The sequence below is a fragment of the Poecilia mexicana genome, unplaced genomic scaffold (assembly GCF_051168715.1).
Source record: "Poecilia mexicana isolate PSO_F unplaced genomic scaffold, ASM5116871v1 scaffold_18, whole genome shotgun sequence".
NCBI lineage: Eukaryota > Metazoa > Chordata > Actinopteri > Cyprinodontiformes > Poeciliidae > Poecilia > Poecilia mexicana.
The window spans coordinates 3,300,274-3,321,305 of NW_028263387.1; the positions used below are offsets into that span (position 1 = coordinate 3,300,274).

The 21,032-nt window shown below is 39.1% G+C and overlaps 1 protein-coding gene across 3 annotated transcripts; it reads left to right on the forward strand.

Annotated features, from left to right (window-relative positions):
- Positions 1-2,316: 2,316 nt before the first annotated feature.
- mtm1 (myotubularin 1) lies at positions 2,317-20,693 on the forward strand. 3 transcript variants are annotated; one of them, XM_014986071.2, is made up of 16 exons: positions 2,393-2,484; positions 6,363-6,443; positions 7,569-7,641; positions 8,361-8,455; positions 8,883-8,993; positions 9,563-9,664; positions 9,946-10,029; positions 10,153-10,302; positions 10,493-10,681; positions 12,203-12,385; positions 12,454-12,609; positions 12,682-12,729; positions 12,978-13,070; positions 13,986-14,099; positions 15,137-15,313; positions 16,946-20,693. In XM_014986071.2, the coding sequence occupies exons 2-16, from the start codon at positions 6,387-6,389 to the stop codon at positions 17,138-17,140; spliced, it is 1,827 nt and encodes a 608-aa protein (XP_014841557.2). In that variant the 5' UTR covers positions 2,393-2,484; positions 6,363-6,386; the 3' UTR covers positions 17,141-20,693. The 3 variants fall into 3 exon arrangements, with proteins under 3 accessions (XP_014841556.2, XP_014841555.2, XP_014841557.2); XM_014986070.2 differs by lacking the exon at positions 6,363-6,443 and having other exon boundaries at positions 2,317-2,484; positions 16,949-20,693; XM_014986069.2 differs by lacking the exon at positions 6,363-6,443 and having other exon boundaries at positions 2,318-2,484.
- Positions 20,694-21,032: the final 339 nt, after the last annotated feature.

The following is a 21,032-nucleotide window of genomic DNA, read 5'->3' on the forward strand; positions in this document are numbered from 1 at the left end:
GTTAACTGGTGTCTCTAAATTCTCCCTAGGTGTGTGTGGATGGTTGTTTGTCCTGTCAGTCTCTGTGTTGCCCTGTGACAGACTGGCGACCTGTACAGAGTGACCCCGCCTCTCGCCTGAAACATTCGCTGGAGATAGGCACCAGCACCCCTCCTGACCCCACTGAGGGACAAGGGTCCCATCACTAGTGGAACAAGTCAGCGTCGGGCCGGGGGGCGGGGCCAATGACCGGGCCCCTAAAGAATGACCGGGCCCCAGACGTGTATCACCTGCGCTGCTGGAAACTGTTGAATGGGGGGGTGGGATTGGGCCGCGTTTGTCGTAAGATTTTTACCCAGGAAGCACATCGACTAAACCGTGAGTGTAACAGTCACTGGGACTGACTATATTCCATTGAGGGAAAGTAATTTTAATATTAAATACACCTTTCTCAACAGGCGAGGGTGCACTTTCTCCGTCTATAATCAGACATTAAAGTAACTTGAAACCATTCCTCCCTCCCTGACACCTCCAGACCCGAGCCCCCATGGGCAGCCGCCCCCCAGCCTTCCCTATAGGTCCGCGCTTGGGTCCCATCCATCCAAAAATTGATTTTGATTGATTGATTCCTGTTTTGGGTTGAGTGAAATAAACTAATTGTTCCTGTTGTGGGTTGCTAGGCAGAATAAGAATAGGCACACCAGGAGTTTTGCCTGTGTAATCTAATAGGAGTTCATCTGGATCTTTTTGTCCTAACTAGTAGTTTTGAAACCTGTTGTGGGTTGAGTGATGTATATAAACTAGTGAGAATATTTCTTTTTTTTTCTTTTCTTGAGTTACTGTTCGTATTATCCACAAAGTGGGGTGATCTAATCTGAGTTGGTTTAGTATATTTTAATGATTGTTTATGAGAATATGTTTGCATTTTGCAAAATCTCAATTTTTTTTAATTATTATTAAAGATAACATTGTAACAATGCTTACAATAAAGATATAAGTGTGACCCAATTTGTTGTATGTATTGAAATGATTTTCTACAATTCGAAAGTACAGAGTAAAATATGCAAATGTTAGCTGTCACTATTATGGCTGAAGATTAATGTTGATTCCAATACATAATATTTGCAGTCTATGATACTGATAAGTATAGATATCTATTTCTCAAAGATTTGTGATTCAATTTCAAAACAAAATATTGAGTAAATGTAAGAAAGGTATTTTGTGAGCTAGTTATTGGAGGTTTTCTGTTAAATAAATGCAGATAAAGTACCTTAATTTAAAACAAAAATATCTGTTAAATTAAAAAAAAAATTCAGTAAATGATCACTTATGTGATATTCAGAGATTTTATGAAGGTCATCTAGTTTATAGATATAATGACATTTATTAAGCCTCTGGAGAGTACATGAGGTAGTGTTCATATTAAGCGAACGTAATAATTATTTAACAGTGAATAAAAGTGAGAAAATACATTCTAAAAGCTGATGTTTCTTTACATATTTTGTAGAATTGCCTGTGGGTTTGCAAAAGGGTTCCTCGCTCTGACGCTAATCTTGTTTTGGGGTCATGACATGGAAATGCTTGGGGACCCCCTGTTTACATAAATAACAAAGAGTGAAACACGCACTCCCCCTGGTGGCTCCCTGTGAATAAAAGTTGGAATGCACAATACTACACAAATTAAATTGGATTATAATATGATTTGGTTGGATATTGGTATATATGAACTGGATGTGTTTTTTTCCTTGTAAAGTTCCTTGACATGTCACATTTTGTGAAATATCACGAATTAAATCTTATAGATTCCATAGAAAGCAGCTTGTGGGTCTGCTCCTTTTCCTGTCACTGCATTAACAGAATGAGAATTTATCTCCTAACAAGCAAAATAACATCGCAGGATAGAATTAAAGAAGATAGAACAGCTATGATTATGTCATCAGTAGCTTACAGTGAATAGGAATTACGCATTGGAGAAATAGAATAAAAACAATAATTGCAGTAATATAAAGGTTACGTTCTGAAATACATTAAGAGCACAATGTCATTATAACACTGAGATATCTATGGTGTTGAAAAAGTTTCTCTGTTTCTATCACACATACGGTGCCTTGCGGTGTCAAACTCCAGTCCTCAAGGGCCGGTGTCCTGCAGTTTTTAGATGTGCCACAGGTACAAAACGCTGGAATGAAATGGCTTAATTACCTCCTTCTTGTGGAGAGGCCTGCTGCTAATGACCTAATTATTCTATTCAGGTGTGGTGCAGCAGAGGCACATCTAAAAGTTGCAGGGCAGTGGCCCTCCAGGACTGGAGTTTGACACAAGGCGGGCGCGCGCCATCAGACACCGCTTGTGTGCGCCGGCAAGTGCGCCGGTGTTGTAATGGAGGAGACCCGAACTTAACCAATCTGAGCTATGACAGCTCGGCACGTGACGCAGAGTGAGTTGCTACTGTGGCTGGACGAGTACACATCGACATTTAGCAACAAAAACAATCGCACTTTTCAGGTACGTAAAGACGTTTGCTTGCCCCTGGGTCATGTCAGCCCAGATAAAGTTTTGCGAAGCGGGCTTTGATATGTGTTTCTCTGAACTGTGAGCTAAAAATTAGCTTCATTTGTAGAGCAACAAGCTGCCGTTTGGTCAGGGCCTTCACTATTTCCTGGTCCAGGTCCACAGCTGAGCGTGCAGCTGGGTGCTAACTTTAAAAGGGTTTTAAAAGGAGCTGTCTGGCCTTTTGCTTCTGTGCTCGCACCTCTGACGCGTTCACCGGCTCCACAACCTGTTCAGTAAATTCTGATGCAGCCGTTTGTATGCTGGTAGGAAACAGCTTTAATCTAGAGATTAAAGCTGTTACAATAGATTGTTGCAGCCTAGGTGCTCACATCCAACTTTTGAATATGCTCTGTATATTTTGGGGTGTTTGCTCTTCTTTGTGTAATCTTGCTGAATGTAGGAACTGCGAACCGACAAAGTGAGAAATGTTTGAGAAAATGAAGGTACTTATCGTAAGGTATCGTTTCACTGAATCACCTGTGGACTTTACCTACATTTTGATTGAAACCTGATCAAAAATAATTACTCGGCAGAGCAACTCAATTTATTTATTTTTAAAGAGATGATGCATTTCTGCTTTAATTTTCTTTTTAACATTAAATCTGAATACCAGTACTAGTGGAAAGGGCAGAAAAGGACATTTTCAATAAATTATTTGGAATTTTAAGATCGTTAAATCTTTTCAGGACAATGTGTACAATGAAAACGGTACCAACTCTGAGATTCACATGTATCTAAAATCAATGATGGTCTTGATTTTAAAAAGCAGACTATCATTGTAAAAGTTCAGTATTATCCACAAATTAGATGATAAAGGCATCAAAATCCCAAACACAGCGACTCAGAAAAAAACAACTTTATTTTGAATACTTAATAACTCAAAGAAATTATCGATGAGTCAAAAGTGCTGTGGGATATTGTCGAACCCCCCCCAACCCCCAAGTCTCTGTTGGCTCTAGCGACTGTTATTTGAAAGTGGTCAGACAGGAAAGTGAATAATGAGAGAGGGAAGACATGTGGCAAAGGTCATCGGGCCATGAAATGAACCTACAGTGGTCACATCGAGGACTAAGACCTCCTTATGTGGGTTGTGCTCTACCCCGTGCCACCACAGCACCCTGGTATTGTATTTTTTTTAACCTGTTCAACAATGAACCAAGCCTACAATATTCTGATTTAAAAAGAAAATTGGTAAAACTTTTTACGTCGGAAAGGAATGTGTTTGCCTCCGTCAATCTAACAAACTATATATTTTCTACGTTTGCTAGCAAACATAAGTATCCTGTTTCTAATTCTTTTTGGCTGGATTTCTCTTGTCGACAAGAGGAACCAGATTATAGTCAGTCTTCCTTGTATTTAGCATATAATTAATTAAAGGCATATTTGGGTGAACCAACATGGGCTTTGGAGTCAAAGTCAGTTGATGGATGTGGTCCTGTTTACCGGAAAATGAGCCCTCGAACAAAACACTAACGCACGTAATAAATGGCTGGAAAACTGAGGTAGGCTCCATCAAGTCAGATGTGTGTGTCACACTGAGGACACGTGCAGCGGAGATTTCTACCACAAGATTTCATCCTTAAATCAGAGTATCTAGGCCTCAATCTGGGATATAAAAACCGACTTGACCACCACTCTGACTGAACTAGGCCGCTGTGGACCACTTGTCTGCCGACTTAAACTGGATGAGAAATATAAATTTCTGGAGGGTCGCTCTGGGAGAAATATTGTTAGGTTTTCTGGCATTCTGGTCCGCATTTATTTCACGGATACTGGCTGAGGGACAGTTACTAATTTAAAATGTATGTGTATGCATACATGTGAGCATTGATTTATGACGATGTGTCAGACAGTTGAACAGTTGCTAGGTTAGCAGTAACGCTAAAGGGAAATATATTGGTGTCTTGTCAGTTTTGCCTCCTTTTGCTATTCACTGAGTACTTCCTGAAGTCTGTTTGCGCTGCAGCTCTGCAAAGTCCTTTCTCATCTTGTTGGCTGAAGTGGCCAAACATTTGTTTGTTAATGTAAAAATGTTCTATGAGAAACTTATTTGGGATTTCCCAGGGTGGGTCCCAGTCCCACCCTGTTGCTTTAAGTAATGAGAGCTATATAATGACATTTCTGCTTCTCTCTTGATGACTATCTGGAATAATGAAAACCTACAGAGTGGTAGCCTGGCCATTGCCTTCCTTACGTAGTCTGAGCTTTCTCCCATTCACTTGGATTACCTCTGGTGGGGTTTCTACTGATCCAATCAGCAAACAGGAGGAGACGTTGTGAACGGTGACGTTGATTTTCTGCTTTGTTTTAGAATTCTAGTCTGCCTGTAGTTTTAGCAATGGTGATGGAGGAGGAAGTGAAGGAATCCGTTCAGTCCATGTTTTTCATGCTTCCAAACAAAATTAACTTCAACAGTTGCCTCGTTCAGGTCGGTTCTTTGCAGTGGAGGATGGTTGTTTCTGGTAAGCATCATAGCGTCAAATGTCCGCCTTACGCATGTCGCAGACAAATGTTAGCGACTGGCTAAAATGTAAAACTTCAGCACAGTCCACACCTCCAGGAAGAAGTAGTTTCTCAACGACTCAGAGCCCACACCCTCTACATGAAGCGACGTGTTGAACAAAGGCCTGGTTCTTGCCAGCCTAGCAGAGTGGTAGAAAACTAACTTTTTTTATTAGCTCAAATGTCAGGTTTAAACTACCCAGTTCAACTCTGCAAAGTCCTTTTTCATCTTAAAACATTAACAGATATCACATTTTTGCAGAATATTTATTTGAAAGCTAAATGTTGTGTACAATTAAAATGTGGGTGGAGTTGCCTACGTTCCACCTTCCCAGAATGTAGGTGTAGGAATGTAGATTAACGTGCTTCCTGCTAAAACAAGACGATTGTTATGATTAGTCTGTTAAGGGATTTCTTGTCCAGTGATGGAAGACTGCTCTGATGTGGGATGCAGGCTGGCTCTTTGCTTGTGCTTTCATGATGGGTGGTCACAGCTTGACCAGCTTGGTCTCTTTTGCATATTGTAATAGATCTTCTGCAAAGTGAAGCTTATCTTCACTCAAAAGCAGGTCTTTGTAGCCGTTCAGATGGTTTCTGTCATTGAAATCATGTTTTAAAGGCAATCATTTGGGGAACATTCTGTTTTAAAGCCTCTAAACTACTAGTATGCTGTCAGGCTGCCGCTGTGGGCTTTCCATTTATTCATTTCTTGTGTAAAACTCTAACTTATCTAATGGTTTTGAAGTCTGCGCACTTCTATTTTTAATTACCCACTTCTTCTTTTGTTAAATGCAAAGTTCGTTGGTATTTTAACCCATTTGATCTGCATTGCCATCATTTTTTTAAATTCAGGAATTCTAGCATTTTTACCTGTAGGGGTTGGCGATTGACACACATCACAATTTTCATTGTAAAATCACAATTATGAGTGGATCACAATTCCTATACATACAACTGCCAAAAGATGTTTCTAAATTGGTTTGTCAAATGCAGAATTTTGCTAAATTGTCAAGCAAATTGCTGAGTCTTTTTTGTGGAGCTTTGAGTCAGAGCTATACAGTTATTGACATTTTTATAGTTACCACAGTAAATACCACAAAATATTTGGAGATCAGCTTTAACTTTGGTGTTGTGTCCAGTGTTTCTGCGTGGAAACGGAATATCCTCGTCAAAAAGCCTTCCGTTTGTTCTCGGTGTGAACAGCTCGGTTTGGCCTCCGCTAAAGTCTTCACTTTGATGGTGCAGAATAACCAGAATTACGACTATCGTATACATTATTCCACTTGATTTCTGCTCATGACGTCTAAGCCTGTGTTTTGATTTCTCAGACTGCGGAAGCCACTCACTGAACGATGGCCTCACCCGTCTCTGAGTACCACTCCAGCTCTCTGGACTCTCGCATCACTAGTGTAGGTCGAATTTGTTTGTTCCATTTGTATTTGGAATCAAAATGTTTTTGAATAGACTTTGGTCAGGTAATATTTGGCTTTGTAAAGCACATGCCTAAAAAGCAAGCAGGAACACTAAATAGTCAGTAGGAACACAACTGCCTGTAGTTGGTTTGGTGTTAAAATTACCCATGGTGCCTAGAGTTCAGGGACTGTGATCGTTGCTACCGTGACTAGCTGGGCAGCACGTTCTCTTGAGCTTGGGCAATTTGGAATCGGTATGCGAGAGTTCAGGGTGATAATTACTTTCGGGAAGAAGCTGTTTTTGAGTCTGTTTTTAGTTCGGCTGCACCTGTAGCGCCTCCCTAGGTGAAATGGAGAGAAGCCAGGATAGGAGCTGTCTTTGGTGATGGTTATGGTCCTAATAAGCCATAAACTTACTGGTATAAATGTCCATCAGACCAACGATCCTCTGATCCAGGGGTGTCAAACTCCAGTCCTCAAGGGCCGGTGTCCTGCAACTTTTAGATGAGCCTCTGCTGCACCACACCTGAATAGAATAATCAGGTCATTAAGGCTCTGGAGAACCAATCTACACAAGGAGGAGGTGATTAAACCATTTCATTCCAGAGTTTTGAACCTCTGGCACATCTAAAAACTGGAGGACAGCGGCCCTTGAGGACTGGAGTTTGACACCTGTGCTCTGATCTGTCGCTATGGCTCTGGAGCACAGCAGAGCAGCTGCCTACCACAGTGTGGTGCAGCCTGTCAGCAGGCTCTCCATGAATAGATAAGGTTGACGGCAGCTTGGAGTTTAGGTTGTACTTCTTGAGGAAGAAATCTTCCTAAATATCAGACCAGTTGAGGTCAGTTTTCTCTCCGGTGCAGCGGAGGGAAACTTTGGAATGAGCTTTTATACTTGGTAAAACGGACACAATATACTTCTATAAAACAGTGTAAACGTTATGTAAAAGTGTAGTCACATTTTTATTGTCCTATATTCTATTTAAATTCCCATTAATGCTTTGTAGATCTGTTTATGTAGTTTATTTAGCCTCTTTCTGCACTATTACTATTTTACCAATATCTTTAATCTGTATTTTAATTGTGCAGAATAAACTAAAGTAAAATGTTTCTTCCTTTTAGACTGGCAGAAATTCGCTAAAGATGGAGTTGTTGGCGGATGTCTCTCTACTTCCAGGAGAAGATCGAATTACAGGTAATGATAAAGCAACTGTCAGTGATTAATGCAAATAAAATGTCTTTGCTGCAGAAAATACACTCTAGAGCAAAAAGACAATTACCCATTGGATTTAACTAATCATACAGGCTTGAGCCTGGTATATTGACGAAACTGGTTATTTACTAGTAGAACAACCAGTCAATACTGAGTAATTCAGTTAATTTTGATATAGTGCCAATTCACTAGAGTCCCACTACAGAAATCCTCAGTGAGACTGACATTTATTATGAAGCTAAACTGATACAAATATCAAACGTCCATATTGTTAAATGCCTCTTATGTTGCAAGAGTGCATTGTATTTTTAAAATTTTTATTTTTATTTTTTTGAGTTTGGCAAAACATTTTGAGACACTGTAAGTTTTTAGTATTCCAACATCTTACACTCGACAAGTATACGTGAGAATAAAAATGATTTTTTTGAGTTCAGAATAGAAATGATCAAGATGTGAAACTGGAATGGGGTAAAATGACCTGGAAGTGTCGCATGTGGGTCCTTTTCATTATCAGTACAGTTCCTGTGGTTTATCACTTTTTACAATACTTTATTTTTACAAAATTAAGAACAAGCAACCATGGATTTTTTTGTTTTGTTTTTGCTACTAATTTGTTTCTTTTTTTGGTCTGTTTTTGTAACGGGCTCAAACATGACACAAAGTAAAAAATGTGACAGTAATTTGATATTGTCTGCTTTCAGATCAGGAGATCATTTACATGTGTCCATTCAATGGAGCTGTTAAAGGGAAAGTGTTGATCACCAACTACAGACTCTACTTCAAGAGCTCAGATACTGTAAGTTTTCTAAAGTGTTTGTATGTCGGTGCAGGCCGTCAACTGGTCAACACACAATTATTAACAGCAGGTTTGACATTCTTCAGCTTGACATGCTGCAGTTTAACATTAATAACCTCATAGCACAAATTTTAATATAAATACAAATAAAAAAACTTGTTGGTAAAGAAATATTTCTAATGGAAGTCTATAAATGTCCAGAATCTGTCAATAACAACTCGGAAAACTCCAGAACACAATTTGTACATTACATTTGTACCAGGAAAAAAAAAATCAATAATCGGTAATCATGTTCAATATTCGTCCTATATGCAGTGGATTTTTGATCAGGCGTGCATCTGAACTGTGGATTCTATCACCACCAAAAACCTCACCATTTCCATATTGTTAATCAATGAGAGCAGAGATAACTTCCTCTGTGCGGCAGGAAGTGCCGCTGGCCCTGGACGTTCCTCTGGGCGTCATAAGTCGAGTGGAGAAGATGGGTGGAGCGTCGAGCCGTGGAGAAAACTCGTATGGATTGGATATCACATGCAAGGTGTGTAACGTGCTTTCGCTGTTTTTATTTGAACATTCAAAAACTGAGGAGGAGTGCAGCTTGGAGCAGTAACATTTTCCCAAATTCCATTTCTGAGATTTTTTTTTTTTTTTAGCTCGGTGCTAATTACAACCCAAGCATGTGTTGGTGGTGAGTTAAGGATTTGTAGTGGGCCCGATTTGAGAAGTCTTTAATTCTGGGAAAGGTTAGCTAATTTTCCAGGGGACAAAAATGAGATGATGGGCAAGAAGTCCAGGTTCATGCAAGCTGAGTGAACAACCCGAGGCTGCTGTTACAGATGTAGCTTCTAATAGGCGTGTTCATGATGTCCTTGCCTGTTGCTGTGGCAACTGTAAGAGCCACTGCTGGACACCAGCGATGATGCGAGCTGTCGGGAAGGAGGTCGACTCTGTTGGTTCCCTGAGACAGTGGAAAATCTTATTAAAACATTAGTCTTTTAAACCACTCCAATTTATATACTGTGACCATTATTTAAAAATGTAAATATGAATACCCATCTGTAATGTTTTTTCCTGTGATGGTAAAGTGTCTGATCTTTGGCTCTTCAGGACATGAGGAATCTGAGGTTCGCTCTGAAGCAGGAAGGCCACAGCAGGAGAGGGATCTTTGAGATGATCTTCAGATACGCCTTCCCTCTTTCACATAGTTTGGTAAGTTCTACTGAGAATGAGCAGAAAAATGACAAATAAAACTCAATGAAGAATAAAGTACCAAGTGATGTATCTGTGTCCTCAAAAGCTGGTGTCCTGAAACTCCCCCCTCCCCCCAATGCAGCTCGCCTGAATCGAATCATTCATCAAGCTCAAACATCCTGCTAATTATGCAATTCAGATGCGACACGGAGACAAATCTAAAAGGACTAACTGGATCTCAGCTTTTGTGTTATGTAGATGTCAACTGAAAATGTATTTGCATGTCTCCTTTCTTGCAGCCTCTTTTTGCTTATGTGAATCAGGAAAAGTACACTGAGAACGGCTGGTTGGTCTATAAAGCTATGGAGGAGTTTAGGCGTCAGGTAAATATCTGGATCATTTGCTTCTTTTTCAGGCCAGAATTTGCATTTTTTATTTGTCAAATCTAAACTGCACTCAGTGCTGTACTGTGGTCAGTCTTTTCTAATTTATTGTTTTTCCTACAGGGCTTACCAAACAACAAATGGCGTATTACATTCATCAATAAGAGTTATGATCTGTGTGACACCTACCCGACTGTCCTCGCAGTCCCTTTTAAATCTAAAGAAGATGACCTGAGAAAAGTGGCCGCCTTCCGGTCAAGAGGACGCATACCGGTAAGAGCAAGCCTTTTAATCAGATAAACCAATGGGATTTCTTAACATCACAGAAGTCTGGTGTTTAAATACATTCTTAAGATGCATGCACATGAGTTGGGTTACATGAGTTGTGCCTGCATCTCGCCATGCAGAGTTACCACGGTATTTCTTTCACCTGAAATTGAACCATCTTTGATTTTTGGTCCAGGTTCTGTCTTGGATCCACCGGGAAAATCAGGCAGTGATTGTTCGCTGCAGTCAGCCCCTCGTTGGAATGTCTGGTAAAAGAAATAAAGACGACGAGCGATACCTGGACCTCATCAGAGAGGCAAACGACACCACCAAAAAACTCACCATTTACGACGCCCGGCCCAACGTCAACGCGGTCGCAAACAAGGTCAGAGGGAAAAAGAAATGCTTTTAAACAATGGCGACCAAACGGGTGTCATGTTTCAGCAATTCAAACTACTGTGGTGTAACTGTGTCCACCTTCTGACCGCATCAGTTAGGAACTAGAAAAGGGAAATAGACAGGAGGATAGATTAGTAAAAATGTGGAAGAGTGATTAAATGTATGCATCAGTGTTGGTGAGAGTGCAGTGGAACTTTTGACCAGCTTGTTTAGAAAAGTTCTGGAGAGAGAAGATGCCAGACGATTAGAGGAGTGTACTGGCACCAGTTCTCATGAAATGGGGATGTTCAGAGCAGTAGTAACAACAGAGCCACACAATGACATGTTGAGAAAGGGAGGCTGAGGCGAGCTCATGAAGAGATAAAATCAGTCCGCCACTGTCTGATTTCATGCACAGGAAGTTTTCACAAGCCATATTTTTGCTCTTAGAAGTCTTGTAGAGAAGCACAGATGTCAGAAAGAGCATCATTGTGTCTTTAAGGATCTAAAAGGAGTATTATGAGAGCGTACCAAAAGAGGAACTTTCACACTGCATGAGGAAGTCGAGAGTAGCAAAAAAGAGAGAGAATAGTGGAAGACATGCATAGAGAGAGACTGGTGGTCTGAGTAACTGACGGTTTCATGGTAAGGGTGTGGTTACAGCGAACAGAAAGGGTAGCTCAAAGTTAAGAGTTAATAAGAAAAAATCTACTGTGATATTTGGTTTGGATGCTCTGATGCTAAAATGAGTTGGAGCATTTTAAAATCAACTCCTTGGAGTTGATTTTTCCTTTGGACTCGGTGACTAAGATGACAGGATGAGAAATAAGGTTAGAGGAAAAGCTAAGGCTATTTTGTTGACTAAATGATGAACAAAACCACAATATTTCAGTTTTGCGGTGATGATTTTGTTTTTTGTATGAATATTGTCAGTAGAATGGCTGCATTAATGTTTTGCCCACACAGTTTGTAGAACATGAAGCAGGCATGTTTTGTTGACTGCAGGCCGTCGATACAAAACGATGAATTGATGGTGCGCTGGAAATATGAAGTACTCCTGCAGCTCTAAATTACCTTTGTTGTAGAGTATTTTTCATTTTTTTAATATATTTTTCAAATATTCCAAATATTTGACACAGTGTCTTGTCAATTGTATCTATTCCTTTTTTCCCACAGTTACTGTAGACGTTTCACTGTGCCAGTTTGCACCAGCTATTCAAACATGATAAAAATACACAAGATCATCACTGGCAATATGGTTCAGGTTTAATAAATGGCTTTGTGGGTGGTAAATCAATGCACATGCTCCTCCCAGTATTTTTTTTCTCTCTAATGATCAGCATGTTCTGCATATTTATGAAGATGTACACGATGAATAAATTGCACCTGTTAAGGAGTTTCTTTCCTTTAAATTTTGTTTAGGTCTGTCATAAATACTGTGAATGTTTAGTCCTGCCAATAAGAGTGTTACAGAAATGTTCTTGTCCACCATCGTAACTTTAGGTTCACATTGTGTTGGCAATTTCAGGCCACTGGAGGGGGCTATGAAGGGGACGAGTACCTAAACGCTGAGCTAGTCTTCCTGGACATCCATAATATTCACGTCATGAGGGAGTCCCTCAAAAAACTCAAAGATATCGTCTACCCAAACGTGGAGGAATCCCACTGGCTGTCCAGTCTAGAGTCTACACATTGGTTAGAACATATTAAGGTAAGCACAGAAGGATTCATTCTACTTTCAAAGGCTTCGTATGTGTACTGAAAGCTCTTTGTGTGTAGCTGGTGTTGTCAGGAGCCATCCAAGTGGCAGACAAGGTTTCCAGTGGGAATTCAGTTCTGGTTCATTGTAGTGACGGCTGGGACCGGACAGCGCAACTTACCTCACTGGCAATGCTGATGCTGGACAGCCACTATCGCACGCTAAGGGGCTTCCAGGTTGGTAACTTCACAGCAAATGGAGCCGGCTGGATTCGTCCCGATTTTAAACTGTCAAACTTTTCTTCGTAGGTCCTGATTGAAAAGGAATGGATCAGCTTTGGTCACAAATTTGCATCAGTAAGATTCTGATATGTTTTTTTTTTTTTTCAGAAAACTAAACAGTTGTGTAATTTTGTCGATTATAATTGCATCATACTTGCTATAAGATATGCCAATGATTTTACGCTGGTAAAAAGGTTAAATAAAAATAAAATGCAAATTTTGACATCTATAAAATGGCACTCTTTGGCTAGAAAACACATAATCCGACCCCCTTAAAAAAATAAGTTGTTTACTGTTAACCGTTTGTGTTTTCGTGTGTTTAGCGGATCGGCCACGGTGACAAAAACCACGCAGACCAGGACAGATCGCCAATATTTGTTCAGTTCATTGATTGTGTGTGGCAGATGACCAAACAGGTTAGTTAAGAACCAGTGATTGGTGAGATGCTCTTAAGACATTTATTTGCACCGTTTTTAATTAACTGTTTATATCTGATGAAACTGTTAAGTCTTCAAATATATTTTTCTGGAATAAGTTGTTTTGTAAGCTTGATTGAATTGCATACATTTAAATTATAGCAGAGGAAGTTATGGAGGGAGAATAGTTTTGTTTTTCTCGTACAGTTTTTCCATACGGGCTGCTGCTGTGCTCGGTGGCAAAATTAAAAAACACCCAATGAGAATATCGAATAAAACCAAGATGGTATGTAGCCTGACTACTGTAACAATAAATTGTCCTTCCACCGAAGCACGACCAATTTATAGTTAGTTTTTCTAAATTAACAGAATTTCTCAAACGTTCCTGAATATGAAAACCTGGAAAACTTAGAATCTTCTGGCATGTTTGTTTGGAGGCAATGAAATGGTTTCTTGCATAGTGATTAGTCGTGTTTAAACACAAAGCTAGAGTGTGGTTAACCTGATGAGATTGACTGATGGCACTAATAAAAATGTGTATACTTTTTACATATTTATTTTAACTTTGACCTGACAGTATAATATGAGACAAATTCAGTGAGCATACATTGAATTTAGCTTTTGATTTCTTCTGTAGGGCCTTCAGAAAGTTTTCTAAGCAGCTTATTTTTGTTCTTTAGAAAAATGTAAACTCAGGAATTGTTGCATTTTATTTCTGAAATCAGGTCAATTTAATGTAGAAAAATATTTAGCACAAACATGAACAGAGGTGAAATGTGGTTCATCTAAAAGTCTGTCAAGCTGTGGCTGTTTGGGTTAAGAAATGGCTCCCAAGGGTTAACGGAGAATTTGGGTGCAGAAGCATAAACACGATTGTTGGCGTCTTGGAAATGTAACCGGATTTTCTCCTCTCAGTTTCCCACAGCCTTTGAGTTCAATGAGCATCTCCTGCTCACAATCTTGGATCATCTGTACAGCTGTCGCTTTGGGACTTTCCTCTACAACTGTGAAAGTATACGAGACCAGCAGGTAAGTGACCATCAAGGGTTCCTCCTCTTATTTTATTTAATTTTTTTAACATGGCTGTTTAAGTCGGCAAACAACTAAACTTATTCGTTTTACTTTGATTAAAGGCGTCACATGTTGGTTCAAACCACTACAGCCATAATTAAACTTCTGAAAATCACTTTTGTTGGTGTGCTGTTGCAAAAGTTTTACACACACGCAGACACACACATCCTTGTACTTTAAATGTATACCTTTAGAAGTTTTCAGGTTTTGTTCCGTCTTCCTACAAACCTGAGCTTCTGTCTTCGTCAGTGAGTCATCTGTGAACCCTGAACTTTAGTGAAATTGAAACTTGCCCAAATTAATAATAGGAGAACATTAAATATGAGGTGTTGGATGAAGTCATGTATTTTGCGCAACTTTCACACTGAAAGGTGGCATAGGGCCGTTTTTTTCTTCCCGGAGGTGCAGAGTCAAATTTCAGTGTATTTAGGTGAGTTTTGTCATTTTGTAGTTTGCTGCTGTCCAGAGTTTGCGTTGCTGCTGCACATTTTGACAGCAGGTAAAAAGTTTGTGTATATTTAAGCAAACTTTCACAGTGTTTATTTTTTACATGTCAACTTGTGCTTAAAATATGGCACCGTATGTTTGAGGTTCCTAGTCTTAACCCACTTTTCCATTGTTATTTTTAAACACAATCCTTTGATAAGCTAGCAGTACACCTTGCACTTTGACCTCTTGTCAGGAAATAAACATGCAGTATTGAGAACGGTCTTTGGACCACAGGTTGAGACTGCTGTAAATCTGTCTAGTTCAGTAGAGCTGCAGGAAAAGGTTCTGATTTTTCACAAATGGCCTCCCTTTGTTGGTAAATACTGTGAAAGTGGTTCTCTATCTGTAGTATGTACAAGTACACCCATACAAAGATCAACAGTCATTTTTCTGCCACCGACTTGAAATGTTTGATTTGATTGCATTCACTTTCCTGTTAAGCGCCTTAAGACAACATGATGTGTATCAGTAACCTGATATTGAATCACTGTCTGTCTCTGACTCAGGAGCTGCGATCGAAGACGGTGTCTCTCTGGTCTCTGGTCAACAGCAAGATGGATATTTATTTGAACCCATTCTACACCCCAGAGTCTGGACAGGTTCTCTACCCCGTGGCAAGCATGCGCCACCTAGAGCTGTGGGTAACCTACTACATCCGTTGGAACCCACGTATACGACACCAGGTAGGATACCCAGTGTGTGTGTTTGAAGAATGTTTTGATGCTTTGTAGCATTTTATGATTCTGCAGTAAAATCGTAGACAAATTGTTCATAAATCAAAATCAACTTGGGCTGTTTTCATACTGTTTTCTACAGTAAAACAGCCCAAATTGATTTTGATTTCTAAACAACTTGTCTATGATTTTGAAGCCATGGTTGAGATGAATCCATCTCCTCTGAGCTTCAGTTTTTGGTAAAACCAGCAGAAGCTTGTTGGCTCTTTTAAGGACTTGTGTTGAAACATAGGACAGGTCAGAGTGTCGAGGTGTTTCATACATTAAAGCTGAAGTATGTAGTGTTTAAAAAAAAAAAAAAGTTTTTACATATTCATTGAAACTGTCACTATGTTGTGACAGTTTGGTACGAGACACATAATCCCTCCAAGTGCTGTGAGCGCTACCTAGAAATGACCAATCAGAGCCAGGAGGAGGGTCTTAGTGTTATCAATCTCATCCTAGCTAGCACAGCTTGTCATGAATGCTAAGGCTAGTTAGCATAGCCACCATTGACATCAGATTAACAGTTCTCATTGACAAATGTATTAAAGATTTTGAAATGAAATGAAATGAAATGAAATGAAATTTTATTCGAACATGATACAAATATAAAAATAAAATAGTGCACAGTAACAAGAAGTGCATAAGAAAGAAGAGAAAATACAGATTTTTTTGTTTCAGTTAACATATCATGCTCAAAATGGGGTAGGAAGAAGTGAGAACTTATAAACTCCTACCCCCTAAACACTTGAAACTTTAGAGTCCTACTGTCATTAAAAAAATCAAAATCAAAGTGGCAGTCAGAAGTAACAGTTACTAATATTTACCTATACATTTTCCCATTTTATGCTGGTTTGTCTTTCTAAACCCTTACACCAAGTTATCTGCAATACACACCTTATTGCTTTCTGTCACCCATATGTGTATCTATTGAAAATTACCTCTTTGTACTTTCTTTTGAATTGTGTTAAACTATTGCTTTGTTTTAAATCTTCATGTAACTTGTTCCATAACTTTACACCTTTAATTGAAATACAGAAGCTTTTTCTTGTTGTTCTAAAATTGCGGATCTTGAAGTTTGAGTGACCCCTTAAGTTATACCCCCCTTCTCTTTCAGAAAACGTGCTCTGTATGTGCTCAGGTAACAACTTTTTAGATACTTTGAACATAAACTGAGCCATTTTAAATTCTACAAGCTCGTCAAATTTGAGAATTCTGGATTTTATGAAGAGTGGGTTTGTATGCTCATAATAACCGACATTATGGATGATTCTAATGGCTCGTTTCTGTAGGACGGTTACCGGATGTAAAGAGCTCTTGTAATTAACTCCCCACACTTCACAGCAATATGATAGATATGGTAAAATCAGAGAGTTATATAGAATATGAAGTGATTTAGCATTCAATACATGTCTAGCTCTAGCCAATATGGATATACTTCTACTGAGTTTACTCTAGTTTAGATTAAACACCAACAATGTGAATAATGGGAAACTTCTAAAATAAATTCTGAAGGCTCAGTGTGTTAGAAGTTTGATAGACTTGTCTTTTTTGAAAATGATAACTTTCAGTAACACCTGTGTGTGTGTGCGCCTTCAGCAGCAGAGTCCAGTGGAGCAGCGCTACAAGGAGCTTTTGGCCCTCAGAGAAGAATACTTGAAGAAACTGGAGCAGCTTCAGTTATCCGATTCTTCCTCTCCCTACCAGCTGGCTAACAGCACCACGCCAAACACCACCTCGTCTACAGCCTCCACACCTTCACAGCAGTACACACACCTACAGACTCCGTTTTAAAGCTCATCCTTCACAGACGAGAGGCAGAACCTCTTTTGGATTGCACTGTTCATGTCCTCTTTTATCTGCGATCTTCTTTCTTTTTGGTCACACGCACACACTGCACAGGGAGGGGCTTGGTGTGGTTTTAAAAATGATCTTTCATTTGTACCTAATGGAAAAGTTGACGAGTTGAATTATGCAATAGCTCTCTAGTGTTTTACCTGAACATTTTAAATACACACAGTACACAGCAAAGCTTTGAAGAATTTCAATGCTTGAAGCTTAAGGGCTCAAGAGGACAGGATGCACACACAGCCACTGCAGGTCATGTTTGCTATAGTTTATTTAATATAAACCACCGTTTAACATTATTGAGTTCATCAGAAGTTTGAATAATATATTAACTGAGAGACTAAGGTGTTTTTTGTTTTTTATTATTTTGAAGAGGACAAGAGAATAGATGGTTTAGGAAAACGACTATTGGCACCTCAAGTGTTCTCAGGCCAGTTGCCAACAAAGAGAACTCAAACTCAGCCTGTCCAGAAAAATCACTTTCACTTCTCCACCTCAGGCGAACGCAGAATCAGAAATTACACTGACGTTAAGAGGCCCAATCACCTGGCAGCTGTTTGCTTCTACTGAAAGGGAACTGATTGATTGTGCTTTATCTTTAGGGATGTTTGAGCTTCCATTCGGTGAGTCAAACGTATCGCTGTGAGGTTTCCATGAACGGCTGCAGACACCTCGGCTGCAGACAGCTGCACAGGTGATGAGTTTTGTTTTAGTCTGAAAAGGACTCTGCCTGGCTCACTGTAGGGCTTGAGGTCGTGATTTCAGTCAAATATGCTTCGGAAAGTTTTTTTTTTTTTTTTTTTTTTAATTGAAACTGCAAAAGTTGTCTGTAGATTTCTGTAAAGTTAACTGAATATCTTTTCAATAAGGGTGTAATATTACCAAATGTGGATAAATTGTGCTGTAAAGACTTCAGGCGCTGCATCTATCCCTGCTCTGATCCTGCAGTGGAACGCATTAAAGCAGCTTAGTTTGCAAATTTTTCAGATGAAGACAATGAAAACTTGGCAAAATATTTATTATGAATTTAAATTCAGCTATTCCTCTGAGGTCGATGCACTCAGGAACTTTTTGCGATTCTTATACGATGTTGATCAGAGATGAGTAGTCATGGAGGAACTGTGTGCCTCTCTCCTCTCTGTAATAATGACAGCTCAGTGGAATGTACTGATATGTTGGATTAAAGGTAAAAACAGGTGTGGGGAAAATATGTATTTGCAGTTGATACCTACAACCAGTAAGCCACAAAAGTAACTATAAATGAGTACAAACCTGGAAGATGAGTTTCTGAAAAACGAATCATTTTGACCAACAGCAGTTTTAGTATAGTTGAATAAAAATAATAATAAAACTTTAGAATTGAAATGGAAAAAACAAAAACGAAGCGAAACCATACTTAGAATAATAAACACTACCCTACAACTTGTAAGCTAAGTTTAAGATTTTCTGCCATGAGTCCAGCTGCTGGTGCAGTCAATGTGTGTCCTTTGAAGAGTTGCTCCACTCATGTATCAGATCAAATTTAAAGCAGAAACTGGCAAAGAGTGTTTAAAATGACAATATTCAAAAAACTGTTGTGAATGTATTGCATACAGACAACATGGAGGGATTGAGTTTGAGGCTCTAGATGTCAAGTTTAAAGGCTGGATGGTGAAATGCAAATCTTATGTGGCAGTATAAAAACAGGTCAAGTGTTTTTAGTTAACTGTTTAGGTTGACTTCCTGGATAGCAATAGAACTGAGGCTGGCAGAGGGACTGGAGTGTGCATTAACTTTGGAAGAGGGGGAAAAAAAAAAGATATATGTTGAAACAATATTGCATTCAGATTTCTGTCTTGCATAGAAAAAAATTTGAGGGCAAGAAGTTGGATTATTGGACAGTCTCCAGTAAACTGGAGGTTCTATTAGAGCAAAATGAATCTCGTAGGGATGAAGTCAGAACTCTGGCTGTGGTGAAAAAAACTGTTCAGTTGACTTGATGTGTTTTTGTCAGCTACAGCATGTTGTTTACCTCAAGTTGAAACTCCCTTATACTTCTTTCACTTCCTGTGGTTTAAGTGTGACTGTCTAAAAATTCAAGGTATTTGAAATATTTAAAGTATTTCTGGATGTTTAAATTTATCAGACTTAAAATGAGTCCAGAAGGTTAAAATTTCTCTGATTTTAAAAACGGACCCCAGTGTTGGCATGTCAATCCGCTAATGCTAGTGCTAACAGTTTTTAAAATGTGCCTCAGATCAGGAGCCACATGGTGCCTTGTTCTTGCCACCGATTGAGACTGAAGGCATGCAGAGGAAAAGAAGCATTTAGTCATATGTTGGGAGTTGATATTGTGGGTACTAAACCGATGCTTTTTCCTTTAGGTTTATGAAAGTTTCTAAAAAATGTAATTTTCTAAAATTAGCTCTTGAGTGATATTTTAGACCATGTCATAAATTCAGTTATGTTCTTGACTCTTAAATTCAACGCTCTGATGGTCTTTAATTCTAAAATTTAGTGATGTCATTATGTCAGATTTATTTTGAGCCCTTCTGAGACCGCGCTTTTGCAAATAAGTAAAACGAAAAGTGCCTTGTTTTATTAGCGCTTCCTCTTTTTAATTTAAACCCAGCCACATTTCCTTTTCCTCTCAGAACCAGAAACCCTCTTCAGTCACCACGAGTGTTTACACCAACCATACAGCTGGTGTGTGTGGGATCTCTTATTTTGACTTCCTCAGTCGACTTTTCAATCCGCTTGTAGATTTGTTTGTCTACTTGTGCCTTTCAGTCTTGCACACACACGTTGAACTGACTGTCTGACTTCCATCGCCTGCTCAGAGTGCTATATTACCTTTGTCCATCTACATTCTACCTCTTCACCATACAAACAGCTGATTAACCAGAAAGGCTTTCTGCTGCCACCTTCTGGAGACATGGGGAAAAGCTCAGAGCAGCATTAGAGCTCCTGTATGTGGGTCAGTTTCAACTCAAATAATGAAATGAAACTCGTGAGCTCGATGGAAGCTACAGCAAACATTTATTTTGGCAGAATTGTTAGCTTTTTAGGAACAAACTATTTTCTCATTTATTTAATTTGCACTATAATGTCGTTAGCTCAATCAGAACCTGTTTTGTTGTCTAAAACCTATCTCTTTATTTACCTTTCTGTTGGATCTTTGAGTTCAGAGGGAAAACATTTTAACCAGTGTTGACTTAGAAGTTGTGGATATGAATTTTAACTTTGCTTTTTGGCTGAGGGGATCAGAAGGTGCTGATGTTCCTGATAAACGCTCTGCATGTTCGGCTCCTTGGCGAGTCTGACAGTATCCGTCTTCATCCACCTCAGAGTGACGGCTGTGGAGGTCGAACAACTGTAAACTGATGGGATTGTGGGGCATTGGGAAAATGGTTCCATTTGCTTTTGTTTCTAATTCTTTTTCAAGTTGTATTCAGTTTTTTTTCTGAATTATGTCTTCAGTGTAAATATTTTATTAAATTACAATTTTCTGAAATCTCAACTTTTCTCTGCATTGATTGGTGTCATTTGGACAGATTCAAGTTTTTCTGTTTCAGTTTGTCAGCTGCTGAATGTTTCACAGATTTGTAAACAAGATTTATCTAATTTCTGCTCATTTTACTTTTTTAAACACATGATGCAGTTCCAGTTATACTTTTCCCCATAAATTATTTTTATTTTTTAGTTAGTTTTCTCAATTCCAGTTTTTTATTTAGTTAGTCTTAACTGTGATAACTTTGGTTATTGGTAACGTTGAAATCCTCATTTTCATCACCAATATGTCCACCCTTTCCTACTTCCTGGTGGAAAGTTGTTACATATTTTCTTTGTTCATTTATGA